The sequence below is a fragment of the Dryas octopetala genome, chromosome 3 (assembly GCF_963921425.1).
Source record: "Dryas octopetala chromosome 3, drDryOcto1.1, whole genome shotgun sequence".
NCBI classification, from domain to species: domain Eukaryota; kingdom Viridiplantae; phylum Streptophyta; class Magnoliopsida; order Rosales; family Rosaceae; genus Dryas; species Dryas octopetala.
Window position 1 is genome coordinate 5,571,155 of NC_141368.1, and position 17,543 is coordinate 5,588,697.

The 17,543-nt window shown below is 36.4% G+C and overlaps 1 protein-coding gene and 1 pseudogene across 1 annotated transcript; one reads left to right on the forward strand and one right to left on the reverse strand.

The window, feature by feature from the left end:
- Positions 1 to 4,164: 4,164 nt before the first annotated feature.
- OBP3 (OBF-binding protein 3) lies at positions 4,165 to 5,963 on the reverse strand. Its single transcript, XM_086236634.1, has 2 exons — positions 5,773 to 5,963; positions 4,165 to 5,606 (listed from the first exon to the last, which is right to left on the reverse strand). Exons 1-2 carry the CDS (start codon positions 5,824 to 5,826, stop codon positions 4,563 to 4,565), a joined length of 1,098 nt encoding a protein of 365 aa, XP_086092760.1. The 5' UTR covers positions 5,827 to 5,963; the 3' UTR covers positions 4,165 to 4,562.
- Positions 5,964 to 13,605: 7,642 nt separating this feature from the next.
- Positions 13,606 to 15,849, forward strand: LOC147290039 (heat shock cognate 70 kDa protein pseudogene; annotated as a pseudogene).
- Positions 15,850 to 17,543: the final 1,694 nt, after the last annotated feature.

Below are 17,543 nucleotides of genomic sequence, written 5' to 3' on the forward strand. Positions count from 1 at the left end.
TGAATAGTGATAATGACGGTCTTAGATTTTGCTTATCATTTTCTACTGGAAAAATGATAAACGTACAATTCTTGATTCTTCTAGCTAGCTAGGTTGAATGGATTTATGAGACAAAATGATGATGATGTTTTAAATCTTTGGGTTGCACCAGAAACCTAATATTGATTATTGGGCAATGGCTAATCAACTTTAAAATTAAAGTGAAACATGTCACAATTAAGAAAAGCAAAGTAGGACCCTAGCTAGCTAGCAGCTAATTTTGGAATCCAAATAACAAGTAGTATAGATAATTAATTAGTACGTACTGTTGAATTTGGGATTAGTATTTCTGCCTGGTCCTCTTATGTTTTAACAAGTTCCCATAAAGGGATCGCCTAGCCTATCATGTTGGTCACTCAATCTGCAAATAATCAGATAATATTATAAACTCAAAACAACACATGCATACATATACTTCATCTCTCCTACCAGCTGGTTCTTGTCTCCTTAATTGGTGATCATCAAATCAAATTAATAATAATTTAACATTCATGAGTAAGCATTATTGTGGCCTAATTTGTTTCTTACTAGCTCACGACCAAACCTAATTAAATTTCGATGAGCTAGTGCTATATATGGTCCACATCACATATCAAATTACTTGCAAGAGCTTCTAGCTAGTTACTTGTAGGCTAAGGTAAAGTTATCAGCTCTTTCAACTCAATCTTATTAATAATTGTGTGAATTAAATATAATTGTCTCATTTTAGATATATGTAAATAATTGTTTATATTAAAAGGAATATCTCTCTAAATTGTACCAATACGTACCTTTACATATAAGATATTTCCAATTTAAAATTGGGCAAATTAGCTCTCAAATTAACAGGTAATTAATACGTATACCCATTTTGCATATAAGATATGCCAGATAGCTAGATATAAGCCAATTTGCTTCTTATTTTGTTAATCCAATTAAGCTCCACATCCCATCAGGCTCGTATATTTGTGTGGGCCAAAACTTGGAGATGGTCCCCTACTCCTCTCGATCGTCATGTATAAAGGATATACGTACCGATCCAAACAACGTCTTCATGGACCTAGCTAATTGAGTCTCTCTCTCTCTCTCTCTCTCTCTCTCTCTCTCTCTCTCTCTCTCTCTCTCTCTCTCTCTCTCTCTCTCTCTCTCTCTCTCTCTCTCTCTTATTTCTCATCTTTTACTTTTATAAAGACTTTGTTTTCCTCACTCAGACTAGTCAAATAACATTCTTCCCCACCCTCATCCTCTCTCTCTCTCTCTCACATAAAATTATTTAACATTTAAATAAAATTAATAAAGTTTTGATTGAAATTTAGTGCTTGGTTACGCAAGCTTCCATTTATGATTGTTTGGTAGATGATGTAAGGAAAGCGCAGGAAGTAGTAAGATAAGAATATATATATATATATATATGATCAATCAATCACCAATTGCTATCTTACACTTTAATTTGATGAGAAAGACAAGACCATATATGAAAAGATCTAGCCAGCCAATATAATATTTTGTAAATTATTTAATATATTAAGCGACAGTTGCATCAGAAAAATTAACAAATTTAACATATATATGATTATGGTCATCCTCATAGTGCAAGCTAGACAAGAGTTTATCAGTTCATTTACTTCTTAATTTATATATATATATATATACATAATGGTTGGTGATGGATCAAAATAAAGTGCTCCCATTTTTTAAAGAAAAATTTTCAAAAACGGTCTTAATTATCAAAAAGCTAGGTTGGACTTAAACGAATATTCCTTTTACTGTATGTGTACGTACTGGGTTTCTGTTAATTTATTTTCCTCTGTTAGCCATACAGAACCTATTGCTTGGAGATCTTCATGGCCTTGTATGTATCATGTATGGGCCTATTCTTAACAATTAAGAGTCAATAACAGTTAGTGGTAACTGAGTCGATCAATAACAGTTAGTGGCCAAAAAAAGAGAGAGTCAATAACAGTTCATTTAATAAGAAAGTGAAGTATCACTATAAAGCTGGCGCGGTGGTAATAATTCAAGAGATGATCTGTACCCCAAAAAAAAAAAAATTTAAGAGATATATGATTATTGGTTACTTGACAAATAAACTTTATATTCAATATGTTGAGTTATATGAGTAATGTTAACGGAGTAATTTGTTTACACCGTAATATCTGTAATATCTCTATTAATTTATTTATATAATAATATGTGTATATTTATTATTATTATATTTTAAATATATAAATTCATCGTTAATCGTTTGATATAGTTGAAATACTAATATAAAGAATAACTTCTCTGTCATGTAATAAAGACAGATTTGTGTAATGGTGGAGAGAGAAAAAAAAAGAAAAAAAAGAAAGAGGAGAGAGAAATACTACAACTGGTAAACATTGGTATACACGGGACATGTAAGTCCCTCTCCTAATATAAAACATTCTAACGATATAATAGACTATGAACAATGCTTTTTTCCTTTTTCTGGTGCAATATATATAATAATTTTGCAGTGAGATTCTAGAAGTAGCGCTATAGCTAGGAATCTAACACATATATGATTGAGCACATGTGGAAGAACGTGAGGTCTGATAAGCAAGGATTTAGAAGCATAGATTGGAATCTGTGCGTGTGCGTGTCTGTATATATCTATCAGAGAGAGAGAGAGAGAGAGAGGGAGCGTTTGTTAACAAGGACGTCACAACTACAAAAGGGAAAGCTGCCATGGAAACAGAGAGAACATCTTCACGCCTCTACATGTGATATGTGGCCATCAACTTCAACTATTACATATTATACCAAGCTTGCTTGGATTTCCGAGCTTTGCATCCTTTTTCTTTCTTTTTTTTTTCTTCTGCTTCTTATTCTTCTTCTTCTTCTACTTCTACTTCCATTTCCTTTTTCTTCTTGTTTTCATTTCTATCAGTCAGACACACAGAGACACAGACAGACAGACAACCCATTCCCTTATTCAGACCCATTTTTGGGATCCATTTACCTAATGGTCATTAATCAATGGGCAACAAGTGATCAAGTTTATTAAAATTGAAATTCAAACATAAAACTGAAAAAAGAAAATACCAAATTAAGGAGATATATTATGTGGGTTTAAAAGTTAAATTCTAACATCACTGTCCCATCGTAGTCTACGACCAACCGACCAAAAAAACCATCTTGACTGTTGAGAAAGACAGAGATGGAGTAGCTTTTTTGACGGTTTATTTCTAACTTACAGCTTCCTTGGTTACTGCAAAAGCAACTCCAAAACTCAAATTCCATTCTCTTAATTAAAAAACAAAGAAAATAAGAGAAAAGAAAAATTATTATAACAATGGCATCATCATCATAACTACAATATGATTCAAATGTGTCAAATAATTATGGCATTCAACTTTATTTATAATAAGTGTGTTTGATTAGGTAAAAGGATCCGGTTAAAATCAAACAAATATTGAGAGGGTCTCGGTCGAATAATTTTTTCTTTCTTTTTGGTTCTTTCTCATGCTTTTGACCATGTGTAGTAATTGGTCCTAGTCTCATAGGTTTTGTGTTTTTCCAACAAAATTCCAACAATTTATCTTTGCTCTCTTTTGCATGGTTTTGAGTGGGATTTTGGCGTTTCCTTCAACTTATTTGTAATCCTCCATCCCTACCACCGAGTAACTAGTACTACGTCTCGTTTTGGTCAATTCCTTATAATTGTATAATCATGCATTTTAGTCATTGCATGCACTACCAACAAATAATAAGTGTACATGAGCTTCTAGCTATAAATCACAAGTAAACACTAAACAAACCCTTTCTCTCTCGGTCTGAAAGCATAGGACGTACTCATAATTTCAAGGTTGGTGGAGATGAAGCATGGACAATTAATGAACACTGTTTCATGTCCTGAAATTAATGTCCAACAGAACTGACCCAACAATTGAGAGACTATGAAACCAAGAAGTATGCTTAATTTGCATTGGCCTAAAAGTGAAAACTGAAATCTAGTCTTTCTGGCTAGCTATAATATTTAGTAAGTGAATGTGGGTAATTCTCCAATCCACCCAGCTCCCACTAAAACAAGTGATAATGAGATTAGTAAGGTTTACACAAAAGTTTGGCGGACAATTTCATAAAATTAATGAAGGGAAATTACTTAATTAGTACATATTGCATTAATTTGATAAATGACAACAATATAACCCTTCGTGTCATATAGTAGTACTGATCCATGAACATATAATTAAGCATAGCAAGGCTAGCTACTTAATTTGGACATACCACAGATCTGAACCTTAAAAACTAAAGCAGTAAAACAACAACAAATCATTCCAAGACTAGCTAGCTAGCTACAAAGCCTACCGTTTCTAAGTTTTTTCAGCAAAACATGAAGAGATTGCTCCATCTTTCCCATTTCATCTTGTATATAATGCTGGGTACTTTGCACTTTCAAAGATCAAAAGTTAGGGTAGTGGTTGGTTGCTTGAAACTCTATCTTCGAGTAGATCATTGCTCTTTGTCGAACCTTTAGTAATTCAATCAAGCACAAGAAGCTAGATTGGGCGAGAGAGGTTACACTATAATAGATGGCTGGTAGAAGAAGTGAAACCAGCTGAAAGATCAGTCCAAGCTGCACTAATATTGCCACCACTACCTGCACCCCAGTATTGGTGATGATGATCATTTCCAAGACTACCCAAAAAATTTCTTGACAAATTCAATGCTTGATTTTGATCTTCCATTTTCACAGTACCCTCAGTGCTAGTACTATCCAATGTTGGCTTAGATATTGGAAGCTGCCCAGTAGTTCCTCTGTCATAGCTTATTGGAGGCTCATTAACATTTTGATCACCTTGGTGATGATCAAATGGGTATAGCCCATGAGTAATTGGTGGTTCCAAATTGGCCAAGAAATTAGGAAATTGGTGCACTTGATGCTGAAGTAGTGATCTCCAATGCTCACCAAGCCCTCCAATCCCATGATGATGATGAAATTCAACGTCACCACCGCCGCCACTAGCCACCACCTGGGGCAGCTGAATGCCCCCAAAATTCAACCCCATGTCTCCGGAATTACCATACTCACTGAGATGGTGTAAAGAGGGCAAAAAGGGTAATTGAGGCGGCAGTTGATGGCCCAAATGGCGGCCCATGATATTCTCAGTGGTACTGCAGCTATTGGAAGACACAGTTGAGCTGGAACCAGCTGCTGCTTGGTGCTGATGGTGATCTGCTGCTGGTGATTTGGACCTGCTGCTGCTACTGCTGCCTTTGCTTGATCTCTTGTTCCTTCTGCAGCCTCCTCCAACCGGCACACTTCTCAAGGCTCCTCCTCGAGTCCAATAGCGCCTGCACGTCTTGCAGAAGTGCCGGGGCTGCGTCAGGCTGTAGTTGTTGAAGTAGCAGAACTTGGTGTTTGTGGATTCGCACCGAGGGCATTTCAGCGCTGTCTCTGGCTGCGGCAGCTTTGCTTGCCTGGCTCGATCAGACATCGATCCAGGTCTGATCGAGCCTGGGCTGCCGCCTCCACCACCACCTCCTCCAGCTGTTGGAGGTGGTGGCGATGAAAGAAGTTGTGGATTCTCGCCGCCTCTTCCTCCTTGTTGTTGTTGATTTTGTTGCTGCCAAATTGAAACAAAAACAAAAACTGGTATATTCAAGAAGCTAGAGATATAGATTGAAAAAGGGTATAGGAATATATATTTATTTATCTTTAGAATTAGCTTTTTTGATGAAGAAGCTTGGGAAAGAAATTAAAAACATGGATGAAAATTATCAAACCCTTACCTGTTGTTGCCAGTTGGGTGGATCCAAATAGACGGGAGCGGATGAGAAAACCATGGCTGGTGGCTCTTATCTTTGCCAAGAGATGGAGCTTTAATTCTCTTTTTGTAAAGGTTTGATGTGTGGGTTTTTTAGGGGATGTTATGTAATGGAGAATCACATCAACAATAGATCAGTTTGCTGCAGAAGGGAGAGAGAGAGAGAGAGAGAGAGAGAGAGAGAGAGAGAGAGAGAGAGAGAGAGAGAGAGATAAAAAGATGAGGAGAGACCGCGGAAAGATAAAGGAGGCGGACGTGTTTATTTATTTTGTTCTTTGTTCCATCTCTCATCATATTCTCATCGCACTCTCTCTTTCTCTTTTTGTTTTATTAAATTTTTAGGGTTTGAATGGGACGAACCCATTTTCTTAGTCTTTAAGCTTCTTTTTGATGATGCTGTTTATTTTACAGTAACCCAAAAAAGATTATTGACCAATGCCCATGCAGAGAGAGAGAGAGAGAGAGTAACCCTAAGTAACTTTAATAACAATATGAATATAATATATATGAGCTAGCTAGCTACATATATATGATATGAATAAATAATATTAATAATGGAATTAATAATGAAAAGGTAAGTGATTGTGGGGGTGTGTTGTTTTGGGTGGAAGTGTCACAATCGAATGTACCTTTGTTTCTCCCATCTGTTCCTGCCATGCCAGAGGTATTTTTTTTTTTTTTGCATGGAAATGTATACAATTATTTATTTATTATTATTTTGTGATTTTTGCTGGGTGCCTTTACCTACCTACGTAGATTAATTATTACCCAGTGTATATATAAAATTTTTTCATTTACTCACCCAAAGTAAAATTTTAATTTATACTCGATCAACGTTTAGGATTAAAATGGAAACTACAAGCTTATTCCCACCCAGAAACAGTGTTCTGCCAAAAGTGTGAAAAGAGATTGGGATATTAATTCTAAGCAAACCGTATATAGCGATTCATCACTGCATGCACTTTCCCTTTTTACTCTTTACAATTTTTCATATATAAGTGAAAGTCTTAGTCAAAAAGTTTAAGTCATGAGATGATGCATGGTAAAATTTAACAAAAAGAACAAATACTTAGATATATGGCTATATTCTGATCATATTCCTTTTTTTTTTTTTTATGAAATATATATACTGATCGACCATATTCAAGGATATTTAATTTTTTTTAATTAGTTTAGATCTACCAGAATTATAAGAGTACGTAGTAGTGGTACTGTAGGCTCTCTAGCTAGCTAGCTCTATGGTTGCTAATCACCTGGTTCATCAACCTAAGTTTGAAGTTATGCTTCAGTGCTTTCTTTCGTATGCATCTTTTAGTAGAACGATTTATAATGGCTTTAAATTCATGTGTACGTCAGCATATATAATTGCCAACTGTAAAATGGAAATGTAATCTTGGATTTATACCTGAAAGGGGTAGCAATTTTTTGTTGAAAAAGGTTCATTTTTTAAATTAACTGTATGCGCTATTAATTTTGGAAATTAATGATAAATTTAATCCAAAACTAACGCTTTTCATCCCTTAAATTTCTCTTATAAGGCAATTATAACATTGACCAAACAAAAAAGACAATTATATATCTGACAATTTAGTAGATGTTGATTAAGGCACAACCATGTCCAAATAATTAGGGTATTCTAAACACTGGCCGGTATTGATATTGGACGTTTATTCCACTCACTTTGAGGTTTATATACATCCTAGCTAGCTCAAAAAGTGTTATAATTCTTGTCAATAAAAAGCTAATTAGAAGCGAAAATACCGCTATATATACCTGTTTTTAGGGTAACAGTACCGACAGTCCCATATTAATTATTTTGTATAAACCTTTTTTTCCTTTACAAAATATAAAAAAGAATTAAGTAATGAACAAATTAAGACTCGCTAGGGGTTGGTGTCTTGGTGCCCTGGTGGTGGGCTAGTCGCCGGATGTGGGGTGGATAGAGTGGTCATCATCAGATGCTCGCGGTCGGAGGATTCTTGCTTTTAAAGCCTTTGCCCAGTTGCCACGTCAGATGTCAATGGGCCCCAGGCCCACCTTCTTGTCCATTGCCAACCCCATACAGTAGTCTCTTTCTCTATCAGCTCAGCTGGGGGGTCGGTAATTAAAAAAGCAACATCCATCTCCACCATCCAATTTTTAGGTCTCCCACATCACATGAAACATGAGGCCCAGATTGATTCCGGTTCAAGTTTTCACGTACCCAAAGACATAGATCATGCAATATAATTTTTTATTTTAGAGAATCGGATTCGGACCGTCTGATTATAATTAATTTGATGAATGTACGCCCACCTAATATTAGAGGGATATTTGGCCGTAAAGTGTAGATTCCATAATTGGATATGCATAATCTTGACGACTTGCGTGTATATATATTAGGGAGTTAATTTTCGTACTTCTCTTTTTTCTATTTACACTATTTCTTATTTTTTTTAATGTTTGTATATATTTTTATTATTTACTTTTCACATATACCATTTAGTTTTTAATTATAGAATGTCACTTATGCAACATTCAATCATACTTATTTAATTTTTTAAAATTGTCATAATAATATATATATTTCTATAACTCTCTTTTAAAAAGGAAGAAAAACTTAAATAATTCTCTACACTTCTATTCATATTCTTGATATATAGTAGATCTAGCTCTTTTTTCTTATTAAGCTATCATGTGACATTCATTTTTTTTAAAATCAAATATGCTACAAATTAGTAGTGGTTGCTATGAGAACATTTTTCTTGGCAGTGTCAAAAGACCCAAAAATGAGGGAGTGCATGGATTAATTGAAAACCCCAATTAATTTCATAACACAAAACTCACCATCAAAAGAAGAAGAAGATACATAAATCATGACATTCATGAAGAAAACGAAAAAAAATATGACCGGCTAAATATTTTCCTAATGAAAGTATAGAATGATGATTGAAAGCATGTACAAGACTGGTTCACATAAATCATGACCCTCATAAAGAAAACGAAAAAAAATATGACGGGCTAAATATTTTCCTAATGAAACTATAGAATGATGATTGAAAGCACGAACAAGACTGGTTCACAAAAAAAAAAAAAAAAAAAAGGCTTAGAAGGCAAAGAGATGCAATATAAAGAAGATACAATGAGGGGAAGATAAAATTACTTATTTTTATTTATTTTTAATAATGATGAGAGAATTTAAGAAAAAATAATCATTACTAAAAGATAATTAAAATAAAAATTCAACAATCATAAAGGGTAGAATTAATAAATAATACAAATATACAAAATACATTTAAAAAAAAGATAGAGTGCAAACGGAGAAAAGAGGAGTGCGAAAATCGCCTCCCATATATTATATATATTTAAGTGTTGATGATGATCATTTTTTTTTTCTCTTTTAATTGTTTAAAGGTGAACTAAGACCCAAGAAAAGAGGAAGATAAAAATTGAACTCTCACTGTAAATATGAAATAATCTAGTACTTCACTCCATTTGGCTCTTTCTAGCTAGCATCTGGCCATTTGCCAAATTATTATTATTATTTGTCTTTATGCCATTTAAATGGGAAAAATAAAAGATTAGTCAAAGGAGGAAGGAGGGACCAAGACTTAATGGAGATGGAGCATTAATACGAGGACAAGAAAGAGAGAAATAACATGGAGACGTGGAAGAGCTGGAGTGACAAAAACGCATTATCAATATTTAAGACTGATACTTAAGGAGAAGAATTGAAAGCCAACTTTAAATAGTAATATATAGAGATAAAATAAAATTAAGCCACCTAGCTATATATGCTGCTATAATCACCTTAATCAACTCATCAAATATCAATGGAGACTGATGCTGAAAAGGGACACGTGCATAATGATGAAAAGAAAGTGACCATTATTAAATTTGATTTGGATCGTTAATTATTTGGAGATTTATATTAATTGAGTTACCACCCAAAATAATTAAGCTGGGATGTATCTAAATATGGAGAAATTCATACATCTTGAAGAGAAAAAATGTTGTAGGATCATCCACTCAAAGAATCCATTAAAACAAAATTTTAAATTTTATTTTTCTTATAAAATATGAGCAAATGATTTTCTTTGAATAACTTAAACATTTGAAAATTTCATAATAAAATCTGGGTTTTTTCCTGGTTGGGAGGCACATCCGGCCACTTAATTGGTGCATGTGTTCACTTCAATACTAACCCTCTTAAGTTGGGTTAATATTTATTGGGTTGCACATCTACTTCATTGTCATATTTATTGGGTTAATAAGCATGCACATCCATGCTTGGACACTTTGGCTAGCTTAATTGGGAAAGTTGGGTGAATATTGCCATATTAATAGATATATTTCAACAACAATGTAACTGATGATAAGGCTGAAAAGATGAAAAATGTCTGAGGATGATGCTGTCCCAATCTTCATTGACAGAGAAGCTACCTATAGCTAGCTAGCTCGTGTGGTCCAAATACCAACAGCTGCAATAAACACCACCGTGAAGTTAAATATATATATAGCAGGGCAGCTTATACATAATTAAGCTGACAAAGGCATATGGCATAGTACGTACGTACTGCAAAATTTCAAACTAATGCACAAATACTATGATCATGCAATAAACCAACACATCTGCTGCATGTATCAACTCAACCACACATAATATTTGTACTACTCATTTGCCTAATTAAGTTTATCTCCTTGAAGTTGGTAATTAATAATATAATCACTGAATATATAGAAATTAAGGTACCAGTACTAGCTTTAATGTGGTGGTTCAATTCAACAGCTAGCTAGCATAATTAGCCAGTTATATCCTCTTCGATGTGATATGACTTTATGTGCTTATTTGCATCCTTAATTAATTACATAAGTAAAAGCAGTTGGGGTTCTTACATTAGCACACTATCCCTTCTTAATTATATGCTTAATGCCCATTTGTTTACACATAGTACATATCTGATATTATATAAGGTGGTGCAACATCTTACATATATATATAAATATATATTTCAGGCTGCACACTGGACCCCCCAGTCATGTGCTCTGAAAAGTCAGGACATAGACAATTTGCTTTCTTAGCTTTTTAACCATGTCCACAGACTCAACCCCATGTCGATCTTCTGATCATCTGATTTTCACTTATGTAGTTATATATAACAGTTCAAGCACAAGAGATTAATTTACTGATTTCAAGACCTTAAATTGCGGTAGTTGGTCAGATAAAACACTTTAATGTAAATTTGATGACTCACTCTGCCCGGAGACGGACTCATTAATTATGAAATTAATGCATGACATTAATTCACATATACTTACCAATTCATCTCCTTCAATTCTTTGAGATTAATTAATATAAACATTTATCAATCCTTGGCTTTCCTACAACTCATCGATCATAATTAAGCAATAAGTACGTTATAACTTGTAAGTACATTTAGCCTGATCTATCCGGTAGCTAGGGGCAGAGGGGCAGTACGTGGCCAACTCTGTGATTGCTACTGATCTAGACATTCCGCGTTGTTCAGTCCTATTCGCTTAAATATGGCAACAAGTTCAAATATAAGTATTAAATGCTCGCATATATTAATTACTATCTGATTACAAATCATACCAAGGGCTCTGTCAAGGCTGGCTGACTAGTTCTTCTAAAAGCCTCACCAACCTATAGCTAGTCCATATAGCTAGCTTGATCTGCTACGTGAAGCACCATAAAGAACTGCCTTTCGAATTTTCTAAAATCATCCGGTGTTTGATTAAAGTGATTAGGACCAGTGAGAAAATCTATACCTTGATAGTGGAAAAGTAAACTTAAGAGTTAAAACTGTATTTGTTTGTTATACATGTCCGTAAGTACTATGATTGAAATGTCCTAATACTCTTTCTAAATAGAATGCTAGAATGATGTTAGATACACACTTCACCCCCCTTAAAGTACAGCAAAGATGATGTAATTCAGTGCCAGCATTTAATTTGTTTCATTTCCTCTGTTTATACAGCTACAAAAATTGACCCCTTGAAAGATGCCTTAATTTAGGCACAATTTAATTATCTATATATAGTATGACTGCATAAGCTTTCATCCACAACTGGATTTATCATATCTATTAACTAAGTCCCAAATATATTCAAAGCTTTGCTGATAGATTGTCACAGCAATTAATAATTTGAATACACATCTCTACACGCCTCAAATGATCAAACAAAGTGATATTCCCTGTACCATTTTGAACATTAATCACTTAAACAATCACCAAAACGCAGCAAATTCCCGACTTTATATGCAGAGTAGTTCAAGTATACCTGATAGAAAAAGGAAATTTATATATACATACATGCCCTTTGTTTCTTTTTTTTTTATTCCTTAAGGAGCATGCAACTATTATATATGAGGATCAGATCTCATTGACTTCTATCTATCTATAGCATGGCAGCATGTGACTGATTTGGGAAATAAGAAAATTTTGAAGGTTGGTGGTGTAGGAATCTAATTCCCCTATCTAATCAATCTTGACAGAATATTTCTTTAACTCATTTTCATGCAAAAAAAAGTAAGTACTCGCTGTAACAGTACACAGTTATGCAAAGTGGCCCAAAGGAAAGCTTAGCTTGCAGCTTTTGCCCCCATTATTTGTTTTCTTGCTGTCACCTCTACCTCCCACACAACACTGTAATTAAATTGATAAATTACATGGGATGTAATAATTTATTGTTTTAATTATTAATTATAATACTCAGATCCTAGCTTGTTGTATATAATATTGGATTGGTCAGAAGGAGGGATTTGAGCACTGTAAATCAAGATTAATAAGCAGACAAATCTCACCCCTTGATTCTGCTCACGTGCTTTAAAGCTTTCGGTTTAAAGATAGTGGTCCAATATATTCTGCATTACAGTTTATTATAGCTCTTACTCGTTGTGATCAAGTGAATGTGGAATGAGCAAATGCATATTTGCTTAGTTGTTGGGCCACAAACGTGGGTCACCAACTGGTCTTAGTTTTGTAATCACTTTCACAAAAAAAGGGTTTCTTTAATAGGCCCAGCAGAGGCCTGCTCTGTTTATAGCTACAAGAGGGCCCATTAACTTGAAAACCCAATTACTACGTTCTTTTTTTTATCTTGAGATGGTTTGGCAACACTTTAGGAACATATTTTCTTGATTTGAAAGTTTTCAATGGGTCAATATGACAATATGTATATGCCTTCTTCTCACAACAACTCCATTATACGAGCAACATGTGATGGATAAATGTAAGACAAAAGATAAATATGACAATCTCACCATATAATTTTTGCTGTTGGTTACTTTTGAGGCCATCGAACACTAAACATATCATAAACCAATTCACTTCTCACTAAAGAATTTTTGCGTTTTGACAGAAGGAGAGAACTAAGCATATTGGTTCCGAGTGCCAACTAAGCATAGTAGAGGGGTTGAGGACTAAGTTGCTCCAACCCAAGACCCTTCACATTAATGCATGGGACTATAACCAATGGACAAGACCAAAGAGGGCGGGCATTTCCAATGAAGTTTAATTGAAATCAGGCCTGTGAGTTATCAACAGAGAGAGACTTCAAATCAATGATATTTGACTAATTTTGTAGTCCCAGACAAGCAAGTAACGGCGTAAGCCGATTTGGAAAAGGAAACCTCCCCCGCCAAGGAAATAGATTCAGCACCGTACGTCAGATCAATATCAACGGCTGTAATTGAACAGGACATTCTATATAAACAACGCGCCAACTCTTGCCACAAAACCCCTGTGTCTCTGTGACACTAAAACCTGATTCTCTGCGATTTCTTTGTTTCTGAACAATGACCAGAATAGGAGAGGGACCTGCGATCGGAATCGACCTCGGCACCACCTACTCCTGCGTCGGAGTGTGGCAGCACGACGATGTTGAGATCATAGCCAACGACCAGGGAAACAGAACCACGCCGTCTTACGTTACGTTTACTGAAACGGAGCGTTTGGTCGGTGATGGCGCCAAGAACCAGGCTGCCATGAACTCCATCAACACTGTCTTCGGTAACCGTTTGTCTTTTGCATGGAAAAGGGTTTTTGTACAAAAAAAATTACATTAATTTTTAACTAGTTTGAGTCTTTATTTAGTTGAAGTTTTTTTTTTTTCCTTAATTTTTAAAGTAATCTATAAATATCATATATAGTTCTCAATGTCCTTTTCTGCTTCCCCTATTAAACCCAACGAAATTTTTGGAACTGTATGTAGTTCTTTTACTTGAATGGCTTAGTGTTTTAAGCAGACAGTGTTTTATTTGGTTATTTTGTTTATTGTTTTATATTGTTGTAGCTCAAATTTGTGGGGTGTTCTGTTTTTGTGCTGTGCATACTTTAGTGATTTCTAAAAGGACTTGGTCATCTTTGCAGATGCCAAACGGTTGATTGGTAGGAGATTTAGTGATCCCTCAGTTCAGAGTGATATGGAGTTATGGCCATTCAAAGTCACTCGAGGCCGTGGTGACAAGCCCATGATTGTGGTGACATACAAGGGTGAAAAGAAAAAGTTTACTGCCGAAGAAATCTCGGCCATGGTTCTTGGTAAGATGCGGGGGATTGCTAGGGCATATCTTGGCTCATCTGTGAAGAATGCAGTTATTACTGTCCCTGCTTACTTTAATGACTCTCAAAGGCAGGCTACGAAGGATGCTGGGGTCATTGCAGGCCTTAATGTGATGCGTATTATCAATGAGCCTACGGCTGCAGCCATTGCTTATGGTCTTGACAAGAAGGCAACCAGCGTTGGTGAGAAGAATGTCTTGATATTTGATCTTGGGGGTGGTACTTTAGATGTCTCTCTTCTTACAATTGAAGGGGGTATCTTTGAAGTGAAGTCTACTGGTGGAGACACCCACTTGGGAGGAGAGGATTTCGATAACAGAATGGTGAGCCACTTTGTTAAGGAGTTCCAGAGGAAGCACAAGATGGACATTTGTGAAAACCCAAGGGCTCTTAGGAGGTTGAGAACAAGTTGTGAGAGGGCAAAGAGGACTCTTTCATCCACTGCTGAGACTAACATAGAGCTTGACGCTTTATGTGATGGCGTCGACTTGTATTCAAGCATTACCCGTGCTAGATTTGAAGAACTTAACATGGATCTGTTGAGGAAGTGTATGGAGCCAGTTGAGCAGTGTTTGAGAGATGCTAAGATGGACAAGAGCAGTGTCCATGATGTTGTGCTTGTGGGCGGTTCTACCAGGATTCCTAAGGTGCGGGAGTTGCTGCAAGACTTGTTTAATGGGAAGGAGTTGTGCAAGAGTATCAACCCAGATGAGGCTGTTGCTTATGGTGCTGCTGTGCAGGCTGCTATTTTGAGTGGTGAGAGTAATGAGAAGGTGCAGGATCTATTGCTTCTTGATGTGACTCCTCTGTCCCTTGGTACGGAGGTTCTTGGAGGTGCCATGTCTGTGTTGATTCCTAGGAATACTACCATCCCAACCAAGAAGGTTGGGAAGTTCACTACCGTTGATAACAACCAAAGCGAGATCTTGTTCAAGGTTTGTGAAGGTGAAAGAAGGAGAGCTTGTGACAATAACTTGCTGGGTCAGTTTTTGCTCTCTGGCATTCAACGAGCTCGGAGAGGGGTTCCTAAGATATCCGCGTGCTTCGAGATCGATGCTAATGGTATTTTGAATGTCTCTGCGGAGGACAAGGTCACAGGCCGGAAGAACAAGATTACCATCGCCAATAACAGGGGAAGACTGTCCAAGGAAGAAATTGAGAGGATGGTTCAGGAGGCTGAGAAGTACAAGTCAGAAGATGAGGAGCTTATGAAGGTGGTGGAGGCCAGGAATGCTCTGGAGAACTATGCTGACGACATTAGGGACACAATCAACGATGACAAGGTTGCTTCCAATCTTCGCGCAGCAGACAAGAAGAGGATCGAGAGTGTGATTAAGCAGGCCATTCTGTGGCTTGCTGAGTTTGATGACAAACAGCTTGCCAAGGCAGACGAGTTTGAAGCCAAGATGAAGGAGCTTCAGCGTATCTGCAACCCCATAATTGCCAAGATGCACCGTCGTACTGCTCCTGATTTCTGAGTAAAAAAACTGAGAGGTATTTGCTAGTTAGGTAACTTAGGTTGTCTTTTTTTGTAAGCATTTATTTGTCAATATTATAATTTTACATAATAAGAAAAGTTGGCCATTCAGGTGGGAACGTGAGAGCCGTTTAGTGACAACTATTGGGCGCTCGATAGTATACATTTTTTTGGCACCAAGCGTTCGGATATGGTTTATCGTCATTTTGATTAGGATTTAACCATAACGCTTCCATAAATGTCATTTTATACCTTAAAAGTAAGGTAAAATTTATTGTGAATCTCCTAATCTTAATATTGATGGTTTGTCTTTAATCTGCCCAAAAGATTAATCTGATACGAAAAATTTCGTCAAGACACTCTCGTTTACAAAAAAAAAAAAAAAAAGGCATAAATATGGGTACAAGGATGTGAGAGGTCATATGTTTGGGTCTTTCTTAACAAAATCATAAGAAATACAATAAAAAATTTATTGAATATGGAGTGAGAAGAAGGCATGCAATTGAGCAGGCCATTCAGTGGTTTGATCGCAACCAGCTTGCGGAGGCAGACGAGTTTGAAGACAAGAGGAAGGAGCTTGAGAGTATCTGTTGCCCCATATTTGCCAAGATATACAGATATTGAACAAGTGAATTAACCTTGCAGCTTTTGCCCCCATTATTTGTTTTCTTGCTGTCACCTCTACCTCCCACAGACCACAGTCATTGGATTACAGATTTTACTTATCATGTCAACTAAGAAATAATCCTTCCACGAGGACTAAAAGGATAAACGGTTCCTATCATTAAAATTCAATATAGAGTAAATCTAACAAAAAATTTCATAAATAAAATTATTTTAAGAATTTTTCAAGACGAGAGCTATTTCGACCACTTTATTTTACTACACTTTATTTTACTAAGTTGACCGCCATTGTTTTTAAATTCCAATCTATACTTAAATAAAATAAAATTTTTTAATAATTTTTTTAAAAAAAACTAGCCCACCTCCACCAATATCGCCGGCCACCGCCCCTTCTCTTTTTCTCCCTTTCTCATCTTTCATCTCTCTTAATCTCCCACCCGGAAACCCAAAAAACCCCAGCCTCTCCTAGCCGCCGCTCCTCCCTCCCTTTGCCTCTCTTTCTCTTCCTTCCTTTGCCTCTCTCTCTCTCCTGAAACCCAGAAAACCCAAAACCCACCCCCATGCCCTCTCTTTCTCCCTCAATCTCCCACCCCCAGCCCCTCCCAGCCGTCGCACATCCCTCCCTCTGCCTCTCTCTCTCCCGAAACCCATAAAACCCAAAAACCCACCCCCAGCCTCTCTCTTCCTCCCCTTCTCTTTCTCTCCCTTTCTCTCTCGCTGCCTCCCTCATCGGACACCACCTCACTCCTCAGCGAAGCTCTCGTCGTCGGCAATCCAGCGGAGTGGGTTGGTTGGCTGGGTTTGGTCAGCGATGATGGTGAGTGTTCTATTTTTATTTTTTTTTTACATTAGGGGTATAATGGAAAGGTTATGGAAAAAAATTGAAGAGGGTGTTAACTCAGCATGTAAAATTGGTCTGAATAGTCCCCCCCATTCCTCAATGGAGTCTGCCTGTATGATTCACATAAAATGCATGGGCCTGTGAGTTATGGGCTTTGCGAAGGAAAAATCGAGACCATGACTATTACAATTCTACCACTGTCCTTTAAAACGAAGCTCAACGAAAGCAAA

What these genes read in the sequence shown, in the direction of transcription:
- OBP3 (XM_086236634.1), bottom strand. Translation starts at nt 5,826, where the DNA reads ATGGTTTTCTCATCCGCTCCCGTCTATTTGGATCCACCCAACTGGCAA. An exon ending in CACCCAACTGGCAACAACAG is followed by an intron (nt 5,607 to 5,772) that starts GTAAGGGTTTGA and finishes TCAATTTGGCAG; the next exon opens with CAACAAAATCAACAACAACA.